General features: G+C 37.1%; 2 protein-coding genes, 1 long non-coding RNA gene and 1 pseudogene across 6 annotated transcripts in view; 1 reads left to right on the forward strand and 3 right to left on the reverse strand.

Annotated features, from left to right (window-relative positions):
- The first annotated feature begins 370 nt into the window (after positions 1-370).
- On the forward strand, positions 371-3,009 carry LOC122008756 (CBL-interacting protein kinase 18-like). 2 transcript variants are annotated; one of them, XM_042564598.1, is made up of 2 exons: positions 371-543; positions 1,205-3,009. In XM_042564598.1, exon 2 carries the CDS (start codon positions 1,514-1,516, stop codon positions 2,846-2,848), a length of 1,335 nt encoding a protein of 444 aa, XP_042420532.1. In that variant the 5' UTR covers positions 371-543; positions 1,205-1,513; the 3' UTR covers positions 2,849-3,009. The 2 variants fall into 2 exon arrangements, with proteins under 2 accessions (XP_042420532.1, XP_042420531.1); XM_042564597.1 differs by having other exon boundaries at positions 1,213-3,009.
- A 337-nt stretch (positions 3,010-3,346) lies between these two features.
- LOC122008757 lies at positions 3,347-10,157 on the reverse strand. Of its 3 annotated transcripts, XR_006119364.1 has the most exons (8): positions 9,782-10,150; positions 9,303-9,416; positions 7,666-7,818; positions 7,411-7,584; positions 5,087-5,151; positions 4,909-4,990; positions 4,681-4,763; positions 3,347-3,591 (listed from the first exon to the last, which is right to left on the reverse strand). It is a non-coding gene; the product is annotated as an uncharacterized LOC122008757 (long non-coding RNA). The 3 variants fall into 3 exon arrangements; XR_006119362.1 differs by having other exon boundaries at positions 5,087-7,584; positions 9,782-10,157; XR_006119363.1 differs by having other exon boundaries at positions 4,681-4,767; positions 5,087-7,584; positions 9,782-10,157.
- A 2,193-nt stretch (positions 10,158-12,350) lies between these two features.
- On the reverse strand, positions 12,351-13,670 carry LOC122011522 (annotated as a pseudogene).
- Positions 13,671-14,007: 337 nt separating this feature from the next.
- Positions 14,008-14,103, reverse strand: part of LOC122010752 (ethylene-responsive transcription factor ABI4-like) — an 870-nt gene continuing 774 nt past the window's right edge. Inside the window, exon 1 of the mRNA XM_042567238.1 lies at positions 14,008-14,103. This exon is cut by the window's right edge and continues 774 nt beyond it. Within this exon, the coding sequence (XP_042423172.1) occupies positions 14,008-14,103 (96 nt within the window).

The raw sequence follows: 14,103 nt of genomic DNA on the forward strand, positions 1-14,103 counted from the left end.
ATAAATAACAACGTTATAATAACAACTCAGATAGCTTCCATTGTAATATCTCAGATAGCTTCCATTGTAATATCTTTTCAATAGCCGCTATAATAATCCTGATAAAAGGGATATTTTAAGTGGGAAAAAAAATCTAATGAGATGCTCTTTTTCTGTTTTTTGGAAAAAGGAAATGTTCTAATTTGAGGAGCATTTTAATTTTTACCTTATTATATTACCTATAAAAATATAAAACATAAAATACAATCAAACAAAAACAGAGGCTTCGCAGCGTGGGCTCCATAGCATGTTTAGGTACATATTGGGGTAGGTAAGAACCCGTTGGGTAACAAATAAATATAAATAGGCATCAAACTCTGGTTTTATGGAATCGCGTGGCTGGACACATCGCAGGGAAGGAAGAGAGGCGACAGCAGAGAAAGCGACGTCCATTCTTCCAAACGATCTGCCGGTCTCTTTATAATCGGAGTCGAAGTCGGCTAGTTTGAGATCGCGATCGGCGCATCCTTGATCTCTACTCCCATCTTCTTGCGCTTGAAGAAGGTGAGAACTTCTTGTTGATTTCTCCTTGGTTAGATCCTCGCGCTCTTCTTCTTGTCTTCCGTGATTTATGTTTTTTGACCCCCATTTTTTCCTTTCTTTTGTGCTGGAAAAAATTGGGGTTCTGCATCGTAGTGTTGAACAAGAACTTCCTCTCCTGGTTTTTAGCATCCCGATCTGCTTGCCTAAGGTTCTATTTCAGATATTTCAAATGCGGCACTTCATTTAGATCTCTCTCTCTCATGGCGTTGTCTTCTTACTCGCATCGCCGCTCTGAATAATTTTTTCCCTGTAACTTTGACATGATTTGGTTCGTCGTTAATATCTGCCGTTGTGTTTTTGGGAGTAGATCTTCTAGAGGTAGTTTGTTGAATGCTAAAGGGATCTAATGATCCGAAGGAGTTTCTTCTTAATATCACTATCTCGTTGACTAGATTCGACGTTGATCAACTCAATCAACACCTATTATTCCAGATCTTATTGTGTGGCTTACGTTTTCCTTTACCTTTTGACCATTAACGACCTTTTATTGAGTTATTTTCCTTTTGGATTAGAACTATCATTTTCCCCAATTTTTGTTTAAACTTTAACTGCTATGCTTTAGATCAGGCTTTCTGTCTTCCTTCCTAAAACTCGATGGAAAACTGAATTTTCTTATGCAAAGCTTTGCAGTGTCCTGCTGAAAACTGGAAGACAAATTTCAGGGAATGCTGAAAGATGTGCTTGAACGCTAGCGATTCTTTGTTTAACATCGACACCGCCGAAGTTGCTTCTGCTAAGCTTCCCTTGGTCACCTGGGATGGGATCGACAATAACGCGATCCAGTCTGTGCTCTATGCACAATGGCAGGACGGAGCTAGTGAGACTCTTGTGTTAGTTAACGACCTTGGGGACGATGGTTGAGCTATTCTTCTCTTGGTAGGCGTCTAGATCGATCAAGCAATCGGACATAGATTTGTAGGCACTTGATAGAATGACAGTAGTAGAAAACAAGGGGAGGGTGTTGATGAAGAAGTATGAAATTGGGAGATTCCTAGGTAAGGGAACTTTTGCCAAGGTTTACTATGCCAGGGATGTTAAAACTTCTCAAAGTGTTGCTATTAAGGTAATTGACAAAGAGAAGGTATTTAAGGTTGGCCTTAATGATCAGATTGTGCGAGAGATATCGGTGATGAGAATGGTGAAGCATCCAAATGTCCTGGAGCTTTATGAAGTCATGGCTACCAGATCTAAGATATACTTTGTCCTGGAATATGCCAAAGGTGGTGAGCTGTTTAACAAAGTTGTTAAAGGCAAACTCAGAGAAGATGTTGCCCGGAAATATTTTCAGCAGCTGATTAGTGCGATAGATTTTTCTCATAGCCGAGGCGTCTATCACCGGGATCTAAAACCTGAAAACCTTCTGCTCGATGAGAACGGGAATTTGAAGATTTCAGATTTTGGGTTGAGTGCACTTGCCGAGTCTAAGAGACAAGATGGCTTACTCCACACCACGTGTGGTACTCCGGCATATGTTGCTCCTGAGGTGATAAGCAGAAAAGGATACGATGGAGCCAAGGCAGATGTATGGTCTTGCGGGGTGATTTTGTTTGTTCTTATGGCTGGTTACCTTCCGTTTCATGATTCAAATCTAATAGAGATGTACAGAAAAATTGGAAAATCAGAATATCGATGTCCGAATTGGTTCCCTTTAGAGGTCAGGAGGTTGCTAACGCGCATTCTTGACCCAAATCCTGCTACAAGGATCTCAACCGGAAAGATTATGGAGAATCCTTGGTTCAGGAAGGCCCTTGATGGAGGAGTAACTAGAAAGGGAAAAGGAACGCCAGAAGTAGATCAAGCTAACACTGATGAAGTTTTGAATTCCCTTGGTACCAAGATGGCTGCCAAGGGACAGGAGATGGGGAAGCTCAGCAACTTAAATGCGTTCGACATCATATCTCTTTCTGATGGATTCGACCTTTCGGGTCTGTTTGAAAAGCCCGACCACAAGAGTGAAGCAAGATTCATATCAGCACAGCCGGCTTCTAGCATCATCTCGAAATTGGAGGATGTGGCGAAGTACATGAAGTTTAAAATAAAGAAGAAGGATCATGGGGTGTTGAAAATGGAAGGAAGCAAGTCAGGTAAGAAAGGAGTTTTGGTCATTGATGCAGAGATATTTGAGGTCACTCCATCACTCCATCTGGTTGAGATGAAGAAGACAAATGGTGATACCTTGGAATACTGGAAAATGTGCAAAGAAGAAATCAGACCAGCCCTGAAGGACATTGTGTGGGCATGGCAAGGAGAGCAGCAGCAATTCTAACCTTCTTGATCAAGTTGCAACATTCAAAACTAGCAAGTAAACTTCCGTTTCGTGCTTAGGAAATCTCCCAATATTTGCTTTTATTTTTGTTACTTCTGTCTGTGCTACTTGTTCTATTGAAAATGAATTCATTAATGCTCACCATGGAATGGTTTCTCCTCTGTTTCTCTGTGTCATGCTTGGCTGTGCCACAAGTATGATTTGTTTTGTTGCATGAAAATTCATTTATGTTTTTTAAGAAATAATTTTACGCTACTGACACTAAATTAAAGCTTCTAAAAGCTCAGTTATGTGATATAAATGAGTTATTAAACTTAAAATTGCTACCTCTCTAGCGAGGGCTGTCATTAGAGGCTCCTGCCGACTGAGGCACACAGATTTATCACATCCCATTTGTGCTGCAAAACCATGGACTTCAAAGTAAGAAAACTAGCAATATGATGAAGCAACAGTGCCTTTTGTTAGTTTATGGCACCACTTTTGATAGTGGCAGGCAGTTTATTAGTATCTTTCACAATCATACTAAACTCCAATATACAGTAGTTGGAATGAGAAAGACCGACTTCATAAGCAGTGACGTATAAAAATGCTAGAAACATTGGATTACAGTTGGAAAGTAGTCACGGCTGGTGTGCATTATTATTATGTTAGGGACCAGTGATTAAAAATAGTCTGATGAAGGATGAAAGGTAAAGGGTCACCTTTCAGTGCAGTGGTTCTCACCAACCAATATGTTCGGGCACCTGCAATAAAGAATGCTCCACCTGAGTTTGTGTTATTTTGTTTTAGCAATGAGATGAAACTGCTACAAGTATGGAATATGCTCAAGAACAAATAGTTAAAATCAGACAAAACTATTAAGGTTCTATATGTGAAATGTAATATAAGTCAGCGTGTTAATTAGTATGGCCTTTACTTAGCATGAAAAAACATATTGCATTTAAATTTAATTAATTTTTTTATGACAAAAATTTATATAGTTAATTTCTCTCCACTTTTTTTTAGCATTATTTGTAGCTACAGAATTACTGCTGCAACAAATCAACAAACAAAAACATGGTTTCAAAATTTGCAACATCAAAAGACACTTTGAAAGGGGGGAAAAAGCGTAGAACTAACTTTCCATATGAACTGATATATGAGAACTTATTCTCTTTCAGCTTGTTTTGTTGAGAGCTGGACTGGGATTTTTCATGCGCAGCGATTCACTAAATTACCTGTTTGTATAAATATTGGGCCGATGAGCCATTGGTTGGCCCGTTGCTAGCGTACCCTTGAGCCTACTCCATTGGAGTGTTGCGCCAGTTTGGAAGAATCATGCAGACAATCAATGATGGATTTTGATAAGCAGTCGACCCAAAGTGAGTATATGCTAAGGGGTTATTGACATTGTCAGGAGTAGTAGCCCATTGTGGAGGTGGATAATATGAGATGTTTCATAAACCAACCAATTAATGAAAAAAAATAGTAACTATCAATGGCCAGAATGACCGGTTAGATAATGATTTTAAAGTGTTTAATTAATTAACATGTCATTTTAAAAATATAATTAATCATTAATATAGAGAGAATTTTTAAAAATTAAATATGAAAATAGATGGGAAAAAAAATACTTCTCCTTAGTAAGGATCTAGTGAGTCACTTTACCCTGAATTTGAGAGGATTTATGGTTAGAATCACTATTTCATAGCTAGAATCTTTCAACGCGCAGAAGTCGATCTTGAAATAAAAGTTCAACTCTCATAATTGCAAGTAAGAGCTATAAATAGGTAGCATTAATATGCAATCCAAACAATTGTTATTCAGATATTGTAAACTTAATGGGGCTGTACCTGATTAAATTGATCGACTCCTTTTTTTTTTTTTTGGTTTGCGTGACACTGGTCTACAATGTCTTTGATTACTTCATCTTCAACTGCCTAACAGAAAATTGCAGTATTAACCACAAGGTGATCACAAAATCTTAAGCTCTATGAACAAAACATAATATTGTACATTATTAAATGTACTATTTTTTTAAAAAAACATAACGAAGGACAAAAATTGATCAAGAAATATACATTACAATCATTTAGATCCACAGCTTTCAGCATCTCCTTTAACAGATAAGTCAGAGTCCTCATGCTAGATAGGTCTGCTGAACTGATTCACAATATTTTAATGATAATTTGAACAAGAATACAAGATGTAAATAACAAAACTAGATTTATAGCTATAGAACGTGATAATGATAAATACCTCGAGGTAACCATTTGAATCTTGTTTCCAAACTGTTTGTCGTCCCATACGCTTTCTGAGAATGTCTAAGGGGTTGCAGTTTCATAAGGTGTCAATGTAAGAGTAGCATCAGGAGAGTGTTTCGGGATTATGACACCTGATCCCTCTAAATTTGTTGTGTGGGTTGCAATTATAAAGTGAGTTTAAAATGTTTACTCACTTAATAATATTTATGAGTGCCACAAGAAAAAGAATCAAAAACCAAGGATTCATCACACTTTTCATAATGACAACCATAAAGGAACTTACTAGCAAATACTCTAAATTAGTCAGACATGAATAAGAGTAATAACTATATTTAAACATTGCTGTTCATCAGTATATAATCTCTTGCAAGCAACAACATCAGCTAAAAAAATTCTTCAAGAAATTCCTATATTAAAGAGTTGAAAAAAATTGACACAATAATATGCGAAACTATAAACCTCTGCTGAATTGCTCTTCAAATTTTTTTATACTGACTAGAATACAAGGATATCTTCCAAGCAATCTTGAATTAAAACTTCCTAAAAATTTTTTAAATTAAAACTTCAAAGTGTAATTCAGGAACTGGTCTACAAACAAATACAAATGCTTGTTGAACTGCATAAGGGCCTTCAAGTACTAATACCACTTTGTAATTAGTATTCTTGTTCAACTCAAAATAATTGAAATTACATGCTACAAAATCACCTTGTCAAAATGAAGGTGCCAGACCCAGTGTGGAAAATGGTTTTATACCCTGTCAATTTGAGGAGCTACCTCACCTTGTAGCTTCATCTATTTTTCTCAAGTAAATTATTGCCCCACAAGGCTAAACTCCTCATTTGAGTGCTAAGATTCAATAATGGTTGTGTTACTCAAGGAAATAGCCAAGTCTTTTGTGATGCCTCTTACCTTATGTAGATTTTTACTTGGCTGTTGTATCCCCATTGATTGATAGGATTGTACATGAACCAAACATTCATGAGCAAGCTTGATATTTAGTTTGGTAAGAGCTTATTTATGTTCGTTTAATACACATATATGTTCAATGTACCAGCATTACAATTCATTAAATTAAATGAATAAGGTTGAACACATATATGTTCAACTTGTTAATATTCATTAATAAGGATTGCAAATTGTTCGTGAATAATATTCATGAACAAAATTTATATATCATATTCATCCAAAACATTCTTATCAAATTTTCAATCAATCAAACAAGCTTGAACGTTCATTTACTATCGACAAAAACGATGAGATAAAACAAGTTTACTCATTTACTATCCACAAAAGTTCATTTTTTATTCTTTTAGTTCCACTTTCAGTATTCAACGTTCAAAAAAAAAAAAAATTAAAAGATTTGAATGATCTCGGAGAGCATCCACAATAAAAATAAATATTTCTCTCAAATATTTATGATCCTCATATCCACATCATCAATTAAATATTTCACTTCTCAAATATCCTAAATTTCACAATCAAATATTTTACAAACTAAATATTTATGGGTCTCATCCATCAAATATCTCACTCCAACCTATCCTAAATTATATAATTAAATATCTCACCAACTCATTTTAATTTTTTTTTTAGAAAACAAAAATAATAGAAATCACTAGGCAAGACTTTTTGCCCGGTAATTTTTAATATTCCAATCTCCACTCCCTTTCAAGGGTGAAGATTTTGATGAAGATTTAGAATTTAGGGATATTTAGAGAAATACTGTTTGAATATCCCTATTGTGGATAAGAGACGAGTCTGACCCTCCAAATGCTTTCGTTCAATGTCTAATTTAATGGTTGTTATTTTATTCTATCCATCAGATCAAACAGTGTTGACATACAAGCTTCACTTATTGTTTCATGCGGAAGTCCATTCGGCTGACGTGGAGATTGATGTTATCAAATTTAATGGTTGTTACTTCATTCTCTCCATCAGATCAAACACTGTTGACATACAAGCTTCACTTATTCTATCCATATCATGCGGAAGTCCATTCGGCTGACGTCCAGATTGATGATTGACGTCCAGATTGATGATTGATGTTATCAAAGGGAAAAACATGCCAAAAGTAGAGAGAGCCAGACAATCAAATCCTTCACGTCTCTTAACTTGTAAGAAAAACCAAAACAAAGAAAACAACCCATCGGAAACCTTAAAAATCGCAGCTGTATCACATCCAAAGCTCAAAAGGATAAGCGTTCAAATCGAAGGACGCGTGGCGATCCTTTGAGCTTCATCGAAATAAAAGTCCAACGAAACGATCACCGATCACCGATTGATTAAGAGATCGAAGGGAGGATGAGGAACTGACTAACCAGTGATTGGAATTGATGGAGTCGCAGATGTCGATGTCCAATACGTCAGAACGCGGCCCATCAGGAGGTCGCTCGTCGCCTTATCCACGCGAAACCGCTACCGCCGCCACCGTCGACGATGACGAGTTGACGACGACATCTCTCCCTGCGGAACCCTTCCTTCTCGTGGCGATCCTTTGAGTTTCATCGGAATAAAAGTCCAAAGAAACGATCACCGATTGATCAAGAGATCGAAGGGAGGAGGAACTGACTCACCAGTGATTGGAATTGATGGAGTCGTAGATGTCGAATTGTCGATCTCCAGCGTCCGATCGCTGCCGCCGCCACCGTCGACGACATCATTCCCCTCGGTAACCCTTCCTTCTCCTCCTCGTATATCCGCTTCCAATTATAGAATTTAAATAATGCCTGAATAATTAATTTGTTATTTAAATTTTGGTTTTTTCATAATTAAGAGTATCACTCACTACTTTTTTTAAAAAAAATGAACACTAAAAATAATAATAATATTTAATCACATATTTTGTATAAAAATCATGATGGTATTAATTACCATGAAAATATTATAATTTTTTTGCTAATTAATTCTTAAAGATTCAACAAGAATGCATAAATAACGCAAAGATTAAGAAATTCGCTCTAAATATTTGTTTATAGGGCATTTTATAGGATAATTATTCATATTTTGCATATAATAATTATGCAATCAAAGATATAAAAATAATTTCACCTATCAATATTATTTGATTCAATACATTGTGTTATAATGAATGTAAGATATTCAAGCCCTTAGTAAACAAGAGTTTACACCTTAACTCATAGGGACATTTCTTCTACATATCGTACTAATGAATGGCTCATAAATCTAATACAAATATATAAATCACCTCATATATTTTATTAAAATTCTAGGACATGGATTCATAATTCATAATATTCATTGATCATTCAAAGAAATATAGAAGAATTATATAAAGGACGTCCCTTTTATCAAAATCGTGAGACATCCTATATTAATTTTTTTTTTTAATCAAAAATCGGTCTGCCCCATTCCATGTATAATTATTTAATCACCTTCCACTATACAATATAGGTTATTTACATTATTATCTTTTCCCTATTTTTTCCTATCTAAATCGATCGACCTTGTATAACAACTAAGACTTTGTAATTGCTACAACTGAATTGTCACACAATTGTAATAGATATAATTCATATAGCTATTGCATAATTATAACAACTATGATTTCATAACTACTATAATATGATTTTCTTTTAAAGACTAAAACTATTCGAAGTCTTTGAAAAAAGATTTAATGATAGTTTTTTAACCTTGGTCGTTATGAGTTCCATCCCGTAACTCATCGTAGATCTTTAAATGGTAGTTGCTAGAACATGAATCTTAAATCATATATTTTGAAATGCTATAATTTTTTACTCAGGTTGAACTACGAAATGCATAATATATCAAATTGAAGTTCATTCAAATATCTACAATTAGTTATAGGGTAAAACTCGTAGTGTCAAGATTTTAAACTTAAAAAATATCGTTTAAATCCTTATCGAAGACTTCGAATAATTCTAATCCTAAAAAAAAAAAATCATGTTGTAACAACTATGAAACAATAGCTGCTACAACTATATGACAACTGATCAACTGTAGCAGTTATAAAATTGTAGTTGCTACAATTGTATATCAACTAAGGGTTTGAACTGCTACAACACATCAATTTAGATGGCAAAATATATAAGAGAGATAATAATATGAATAAGTTGCTTACTGTAGAGAATAGTTTGATAATTGTACATGAGGGTGGAATATCTTTTGATAAAAAATCAAAATGAAGCATCCTTTGTTTTACTTTTGCCCTATATATGAAACCATTTAGTACCTGTAGGGAAGCTACTATTCCATCTTTTCTTTTCATGTTGGTCCACTGCAACTCACAAAAGTAATCTTTAATTTTGAGTCCTTATATAGGATCAGCATTATCAGTTTCAATGGCCTGCAAGTTTGCATGGAACGCCATGCACGTTCAGCAAAGTTTATCAGGAAAATAACTCACATAAAATGAGTTCTAAGCACAAAATGATAGAACAATATCCTCATTTCGGCTAAAGGAAAACAAAGGGATTCCACCAACACACGCTTCAATATTCGAAGAGGCAAACAAGATCTTCGATTTCAGACAGAATAGTACAAAGCAAATGCTCAAAGTTGTCTTGTGATTCAGCATCTATTGTATGCTAAATCCAACAAATTAAGAAAGCCAAGTCAAAGAGCAGCAATAACCTAAAGTACTAGTGAGCGAGATGAGTAATTAAGATGCCTAATTCTAAAACTTGCATACAAATCTTGTTCATTTCTTACCTGTAAATGGTGGCTCGGTGTAGCAAGGGTTTGAACCGGCAGCTCGTGGTGAAGGATAAATCCACACTGCAACTTCAAGCCAACCTGCTACTGTGACTCAAAATATACAGATTGGTTGTGCATGGTGGAGAAGCTGGAGCACATGAAAAACCAACAACCCTTTCCATCTATCTCATATTTTGATCGATTTTTCGACCGACAGGATATAACTAGGAATGCACGTACCCTGCTTCTCCACCCTGAACAACCTATCTTCCAAATCATCAAACCCCAACACCTAAAACTCTGGATCTCGTCTCCTGCATAAATAGTAAAGAATGTAAGACAGGCGAGGCCAGGCTCAATAATAAAATCAAGCCACTGTCATTAGGACAACAATGGCAAGTGTTTCTTTCCATCCAAATCAGCCAGTGGAGCTAATGGTTGTGGTCAAAATGGGTGGAGCCTAAGATGTATTGAAATGCACAGTGAAAACCAGCAGTAGCTAAACTGAAAACTGGTAGCAAAACCAGAAAAGTATGCAGTAGCTATCTTGCGGTCCATTCAGAATATATATATATATATATATATATATATATATATATATATATATATATATATATATATATATATATATATTATCGTAGAGGATTCTTTGATCTGAAAAGTACATGAACAAAAACATTTTCCAAAAAAGAGGCAGTAAAAGTTTTATAAGGCATGCTATTAAAACTATCAACTGGCCGTGATCATCTGCTTCGTGGTTGTTACTTGACATGGTGACTACAGAGCAAGCCTCCCAGTCTCACATGGAAAACAACAGGGAGAGGGAATCTGGACCACCCCCAAACAGTGACAGAATAGGGAATGGTCCTAAGTATGAACCTGAAGCGACGCATAACCCTGGTGAGCAACGCGTAACCTTGGTGAGCAACAGAGATTTGGATTCTATCGCTTGAATGAATAGATTCAACTGAACATGAGGACCACTTCCTGTGCTATGTGGTCCTGAATTTGTTCTTTGATAGAGTATGAAACACTTACTTGAAATTTAGATGATAAGAACTGGTAGATCTTGAACCTCTGAAGTCATCTAGGCATGCAGAGCAAACTTTTTTTCCTTTCCTTTCCTCCCTTGCTTCCTTCTTCGTCCTGAATTTGACTTTGTTGAGCAAAAATAGACCAACAGCAAGAATATCAAGGCTGCATAACAGTAATGTTACTATCGATGGAAATTCATAACTCTGAATGCCATGAACATATAGCATTTATCCACAAAACTACAAAGGCAAAACGAATTCTGCAAAGACATAGAAACCCGTGTTGTTAATTTTCTGTTATTTGAGCTAATCTTTGGACTTAAATCCATTTGGAGTGGGATAGAGAGATCTAAGTAGACAAACCTTTAGAAGTTGGTAGAATGCCATTATCATTTGCAGAGATCAATCTCGCCAGGGAGTATTTTACTTAATCTATAACCGTTCTTTAAACTGTTTACATCATACGGTGCTGTCTCCTAGTAATCAACCATTTTTTATATCATGTGCAGCTGTTTTCTTTCAGACAACGACTAACATGAATCTTGAACATGATTCAAGCGAAAAAGAAGGCAGCCTTCATGGAATTTGTGTTCCAATTTTGGTGTGGTCCAACCACACTATTTTTTAAGATTAAATCAGACAATCGTCCCAATCAGTTTAAGTCTAAACCGGAGATTAATTTACTCCAGCTAAGGGGCTAGCACTATTGGATACTTCCTAATAACACAATCTGATCCAATTCAAACTAAAACACACTTACAGAGAGGACTTAAAAGTGACGAGAAAATTAGAACATGTAAATGATCAACAAGGACTGTTTTCAAAGTTAATTTTTTTAATCAATATATCAAGTAGAATTATTTTTAATGAACCGCTATATTATTTTATATAGTTTAATATTGACAAAAATGACAACTCGCCTAAGATATGATTAAAACAACAAATGATTGGGAGTTTTCAACCAAGCTAAAGTTTTGAACGCATGAATCCAAAAGGGTGTGATCCAAATAGACTCCACTTCAACCTTCAGGTGCTCAGGTTTCATAATGTCGATCAACCAAGGAAGCTCAGTGGTTTCTCCTATTTAGATAAAATTGTTTTCAATATCTTACAATTTGGTACAAGTCGTTTGCCACTATCTCATCCATAGAATATGATAGTCGTAAAGATAGTCTTATAAGGATTTCAAATGTGGGAAGGCACAAAAAGTAAGTACTAATGATTTGTTTGTTGTCGTGCTTCATCCACAAAATTACACCATCAAAAAAGAAAGAAACACACTTAAATGGGTACCGTTCTCAACATCATATGTCAGGACTAACACATCCTGATGAGGAAGACATCTGTGCCAAGTGCCATCACTTATGAGATCTACTTCAACTTCATTCCTACTGGCTCATGGGACGGTCAATAGGGACGACTAATTGAAAGCAAAATTTATAAGCTGAGATATCTACAATTAAAAATGTTACAAATTTACATACAAAAAAAGTAAGTCATACCATATACAAGGTTTGAACTAATAAATCAGTGTAGATATACTAACTCAACACCATATGTCACAACTACAGCAAATATCATATTATAGTTGAAAATATGAACAAGACCAAACTTATTTTAATTCAGGGCATCTCACCAGAAAGTGGCATGAATTAAGATACAATCAAAAGGATGAGCAAAATTTTTTAAATTCCAATCTCTAGACAAAGTCAAGGAAGAACCAAAAGACAAAGATTATAGTAAACCAAGATCGAATATCCGACCTCAGTTGAGCATGGTCCTCGAGCCTAAAGAAACATGCCAATCAGCAAACATACTCTGAATAACACAATAAGGTAAAGGAAACGTCAATCGTAGTTATATGTCATAATGAAGAATAAAGATCAACATCTTTGTTCAGCAGATCTATACGTCTAAGAGAATAACAGTATTGAGGATCATACATTTGAACAGATATAGCTCATGCTCCTAGATTAATCGAATGTTGCAGTGCCGAATAAAGGTTAGGGATCGTAAGAATCCCTCGATCCAAGAATACCTAATTTCTACTTGGCCGCAAATCCAAGCTTCAATCGAGCAGATCCCGTTCAATGGAATCAACATCAGCAGCTTCAGATCTATATCAGATGCGGATGGCTGTGCCTGACGAAGCAGCTGCTCCACTTAGGAAGGACAAGAAGCCGCCAGCGGGGATAGTCGAATCCTGATCGTCGAGGAAGAGATCTTCGGGAACGCGGAAAGCGACATGGACACAGACGACGGCGGCGCCAACCATGAGAGCAGAGACGATGAGGGATCCGATGGAGGTTAGGAAGACAACGAGTAGAGTGAGGAGGACGAGGCCGGCGATGATCTCCTGGTCGGATAAATTGTGTCGGAAAAGGACGAGCGGGTCGGCGTCAGCAGGCCGAAAGAGGTAGAGGAAAACCCAGGCGGCGAGGAGGGCGAGGAGGAGGAGCAGGGAGAAGGGGTGGGAAAGAAGGGAGATGGCAAGGGCGGCGGCGAGCAGCGCGATGTAGTTGACGCGGAAGTAGCCGAGGTTCTTGCGCAGGCGGGAGGCGGCGTCGGATAGGAAGTCGGGTCGGACGAAGGCAGAGAGGTCCAGGAGCTCCCACCAGGGGCGACAGTGGGCGAGGGAACGGCAAGCCGTGTAGGAGATCCGGGAAAGAAAGAGGCGGAGCGCGGTGACGTAGATCGGCGGAGGGCGGTGGCGGGGATTGGCTTCGCAGCCGCCGATCCCGTGGTTGCTACGCTGCCTGAGGCGGCGGTGACGGGAAGGATGGGCGGCGCGGCAGAAGCCATCGGCCGATCTGGGGGACAACAAATGGAACAGGAAGCGGAGACGGTTTCGATTTTCGAAATGGGAGCGTAGTGGCGGAGTTAATTAATGGCCGTCGGTTTAAAATATGTAAACCGGTAGTATTTTGCTCTGCTGCGCTGCAGCGTCCGCGGCTGAGGGCACGCGCTCACGTGGGTTGACTGCCACGTGGGCCCTGTGCCCTCAGCAGATCATTACTTAATATACACTTTTATTATATTTTTAGATATAAAAAATAATAAAATCGTTAAAATTAGTAAACTTTAACGAAGTAAATATTCCCATGCATGCAGAAACTCTTAATTAATTAAATTAATAGTTCTAACGGGGTAAAAATAATTTATTTTGTTTTTCAAAAAAAAAAATACTCTAATTGTTCTTCGGTGAATTCATAGATCGAAGAACGGATTGGTGGCGTCGTCGTCGTCCCACAGACATGAAGCCGCCACGTCGAAGTCATCGTCGTATGGCCACGGAGGAGGAGT

Source organism: Zingiber officinale, chromosome 8A, assembly GCF_018446385.1.
Source record: "Zingiber officinale cultivar Zhangliang chromosome 8A, Zo_v1.1, whole genome shotgun sequence".
In the NCBI taxonomy this organism is placed as follows: Eukaryota; Viridiplantae; Streptophyta; class Magnoliopsida; order Zingiberales; family Zingiberaceae; genus Zingiber; species Zingiber officinale.

Excerpts from the sequence above, each read along its gene's own strand:
- LOC122008756 (XM_042564598.1), top strand. The coding sequence starts at position 1,514 with ATGACAGTAGTAGAAAACAAGGGGAGGGTGTTGATGAAGAAGTATGAA.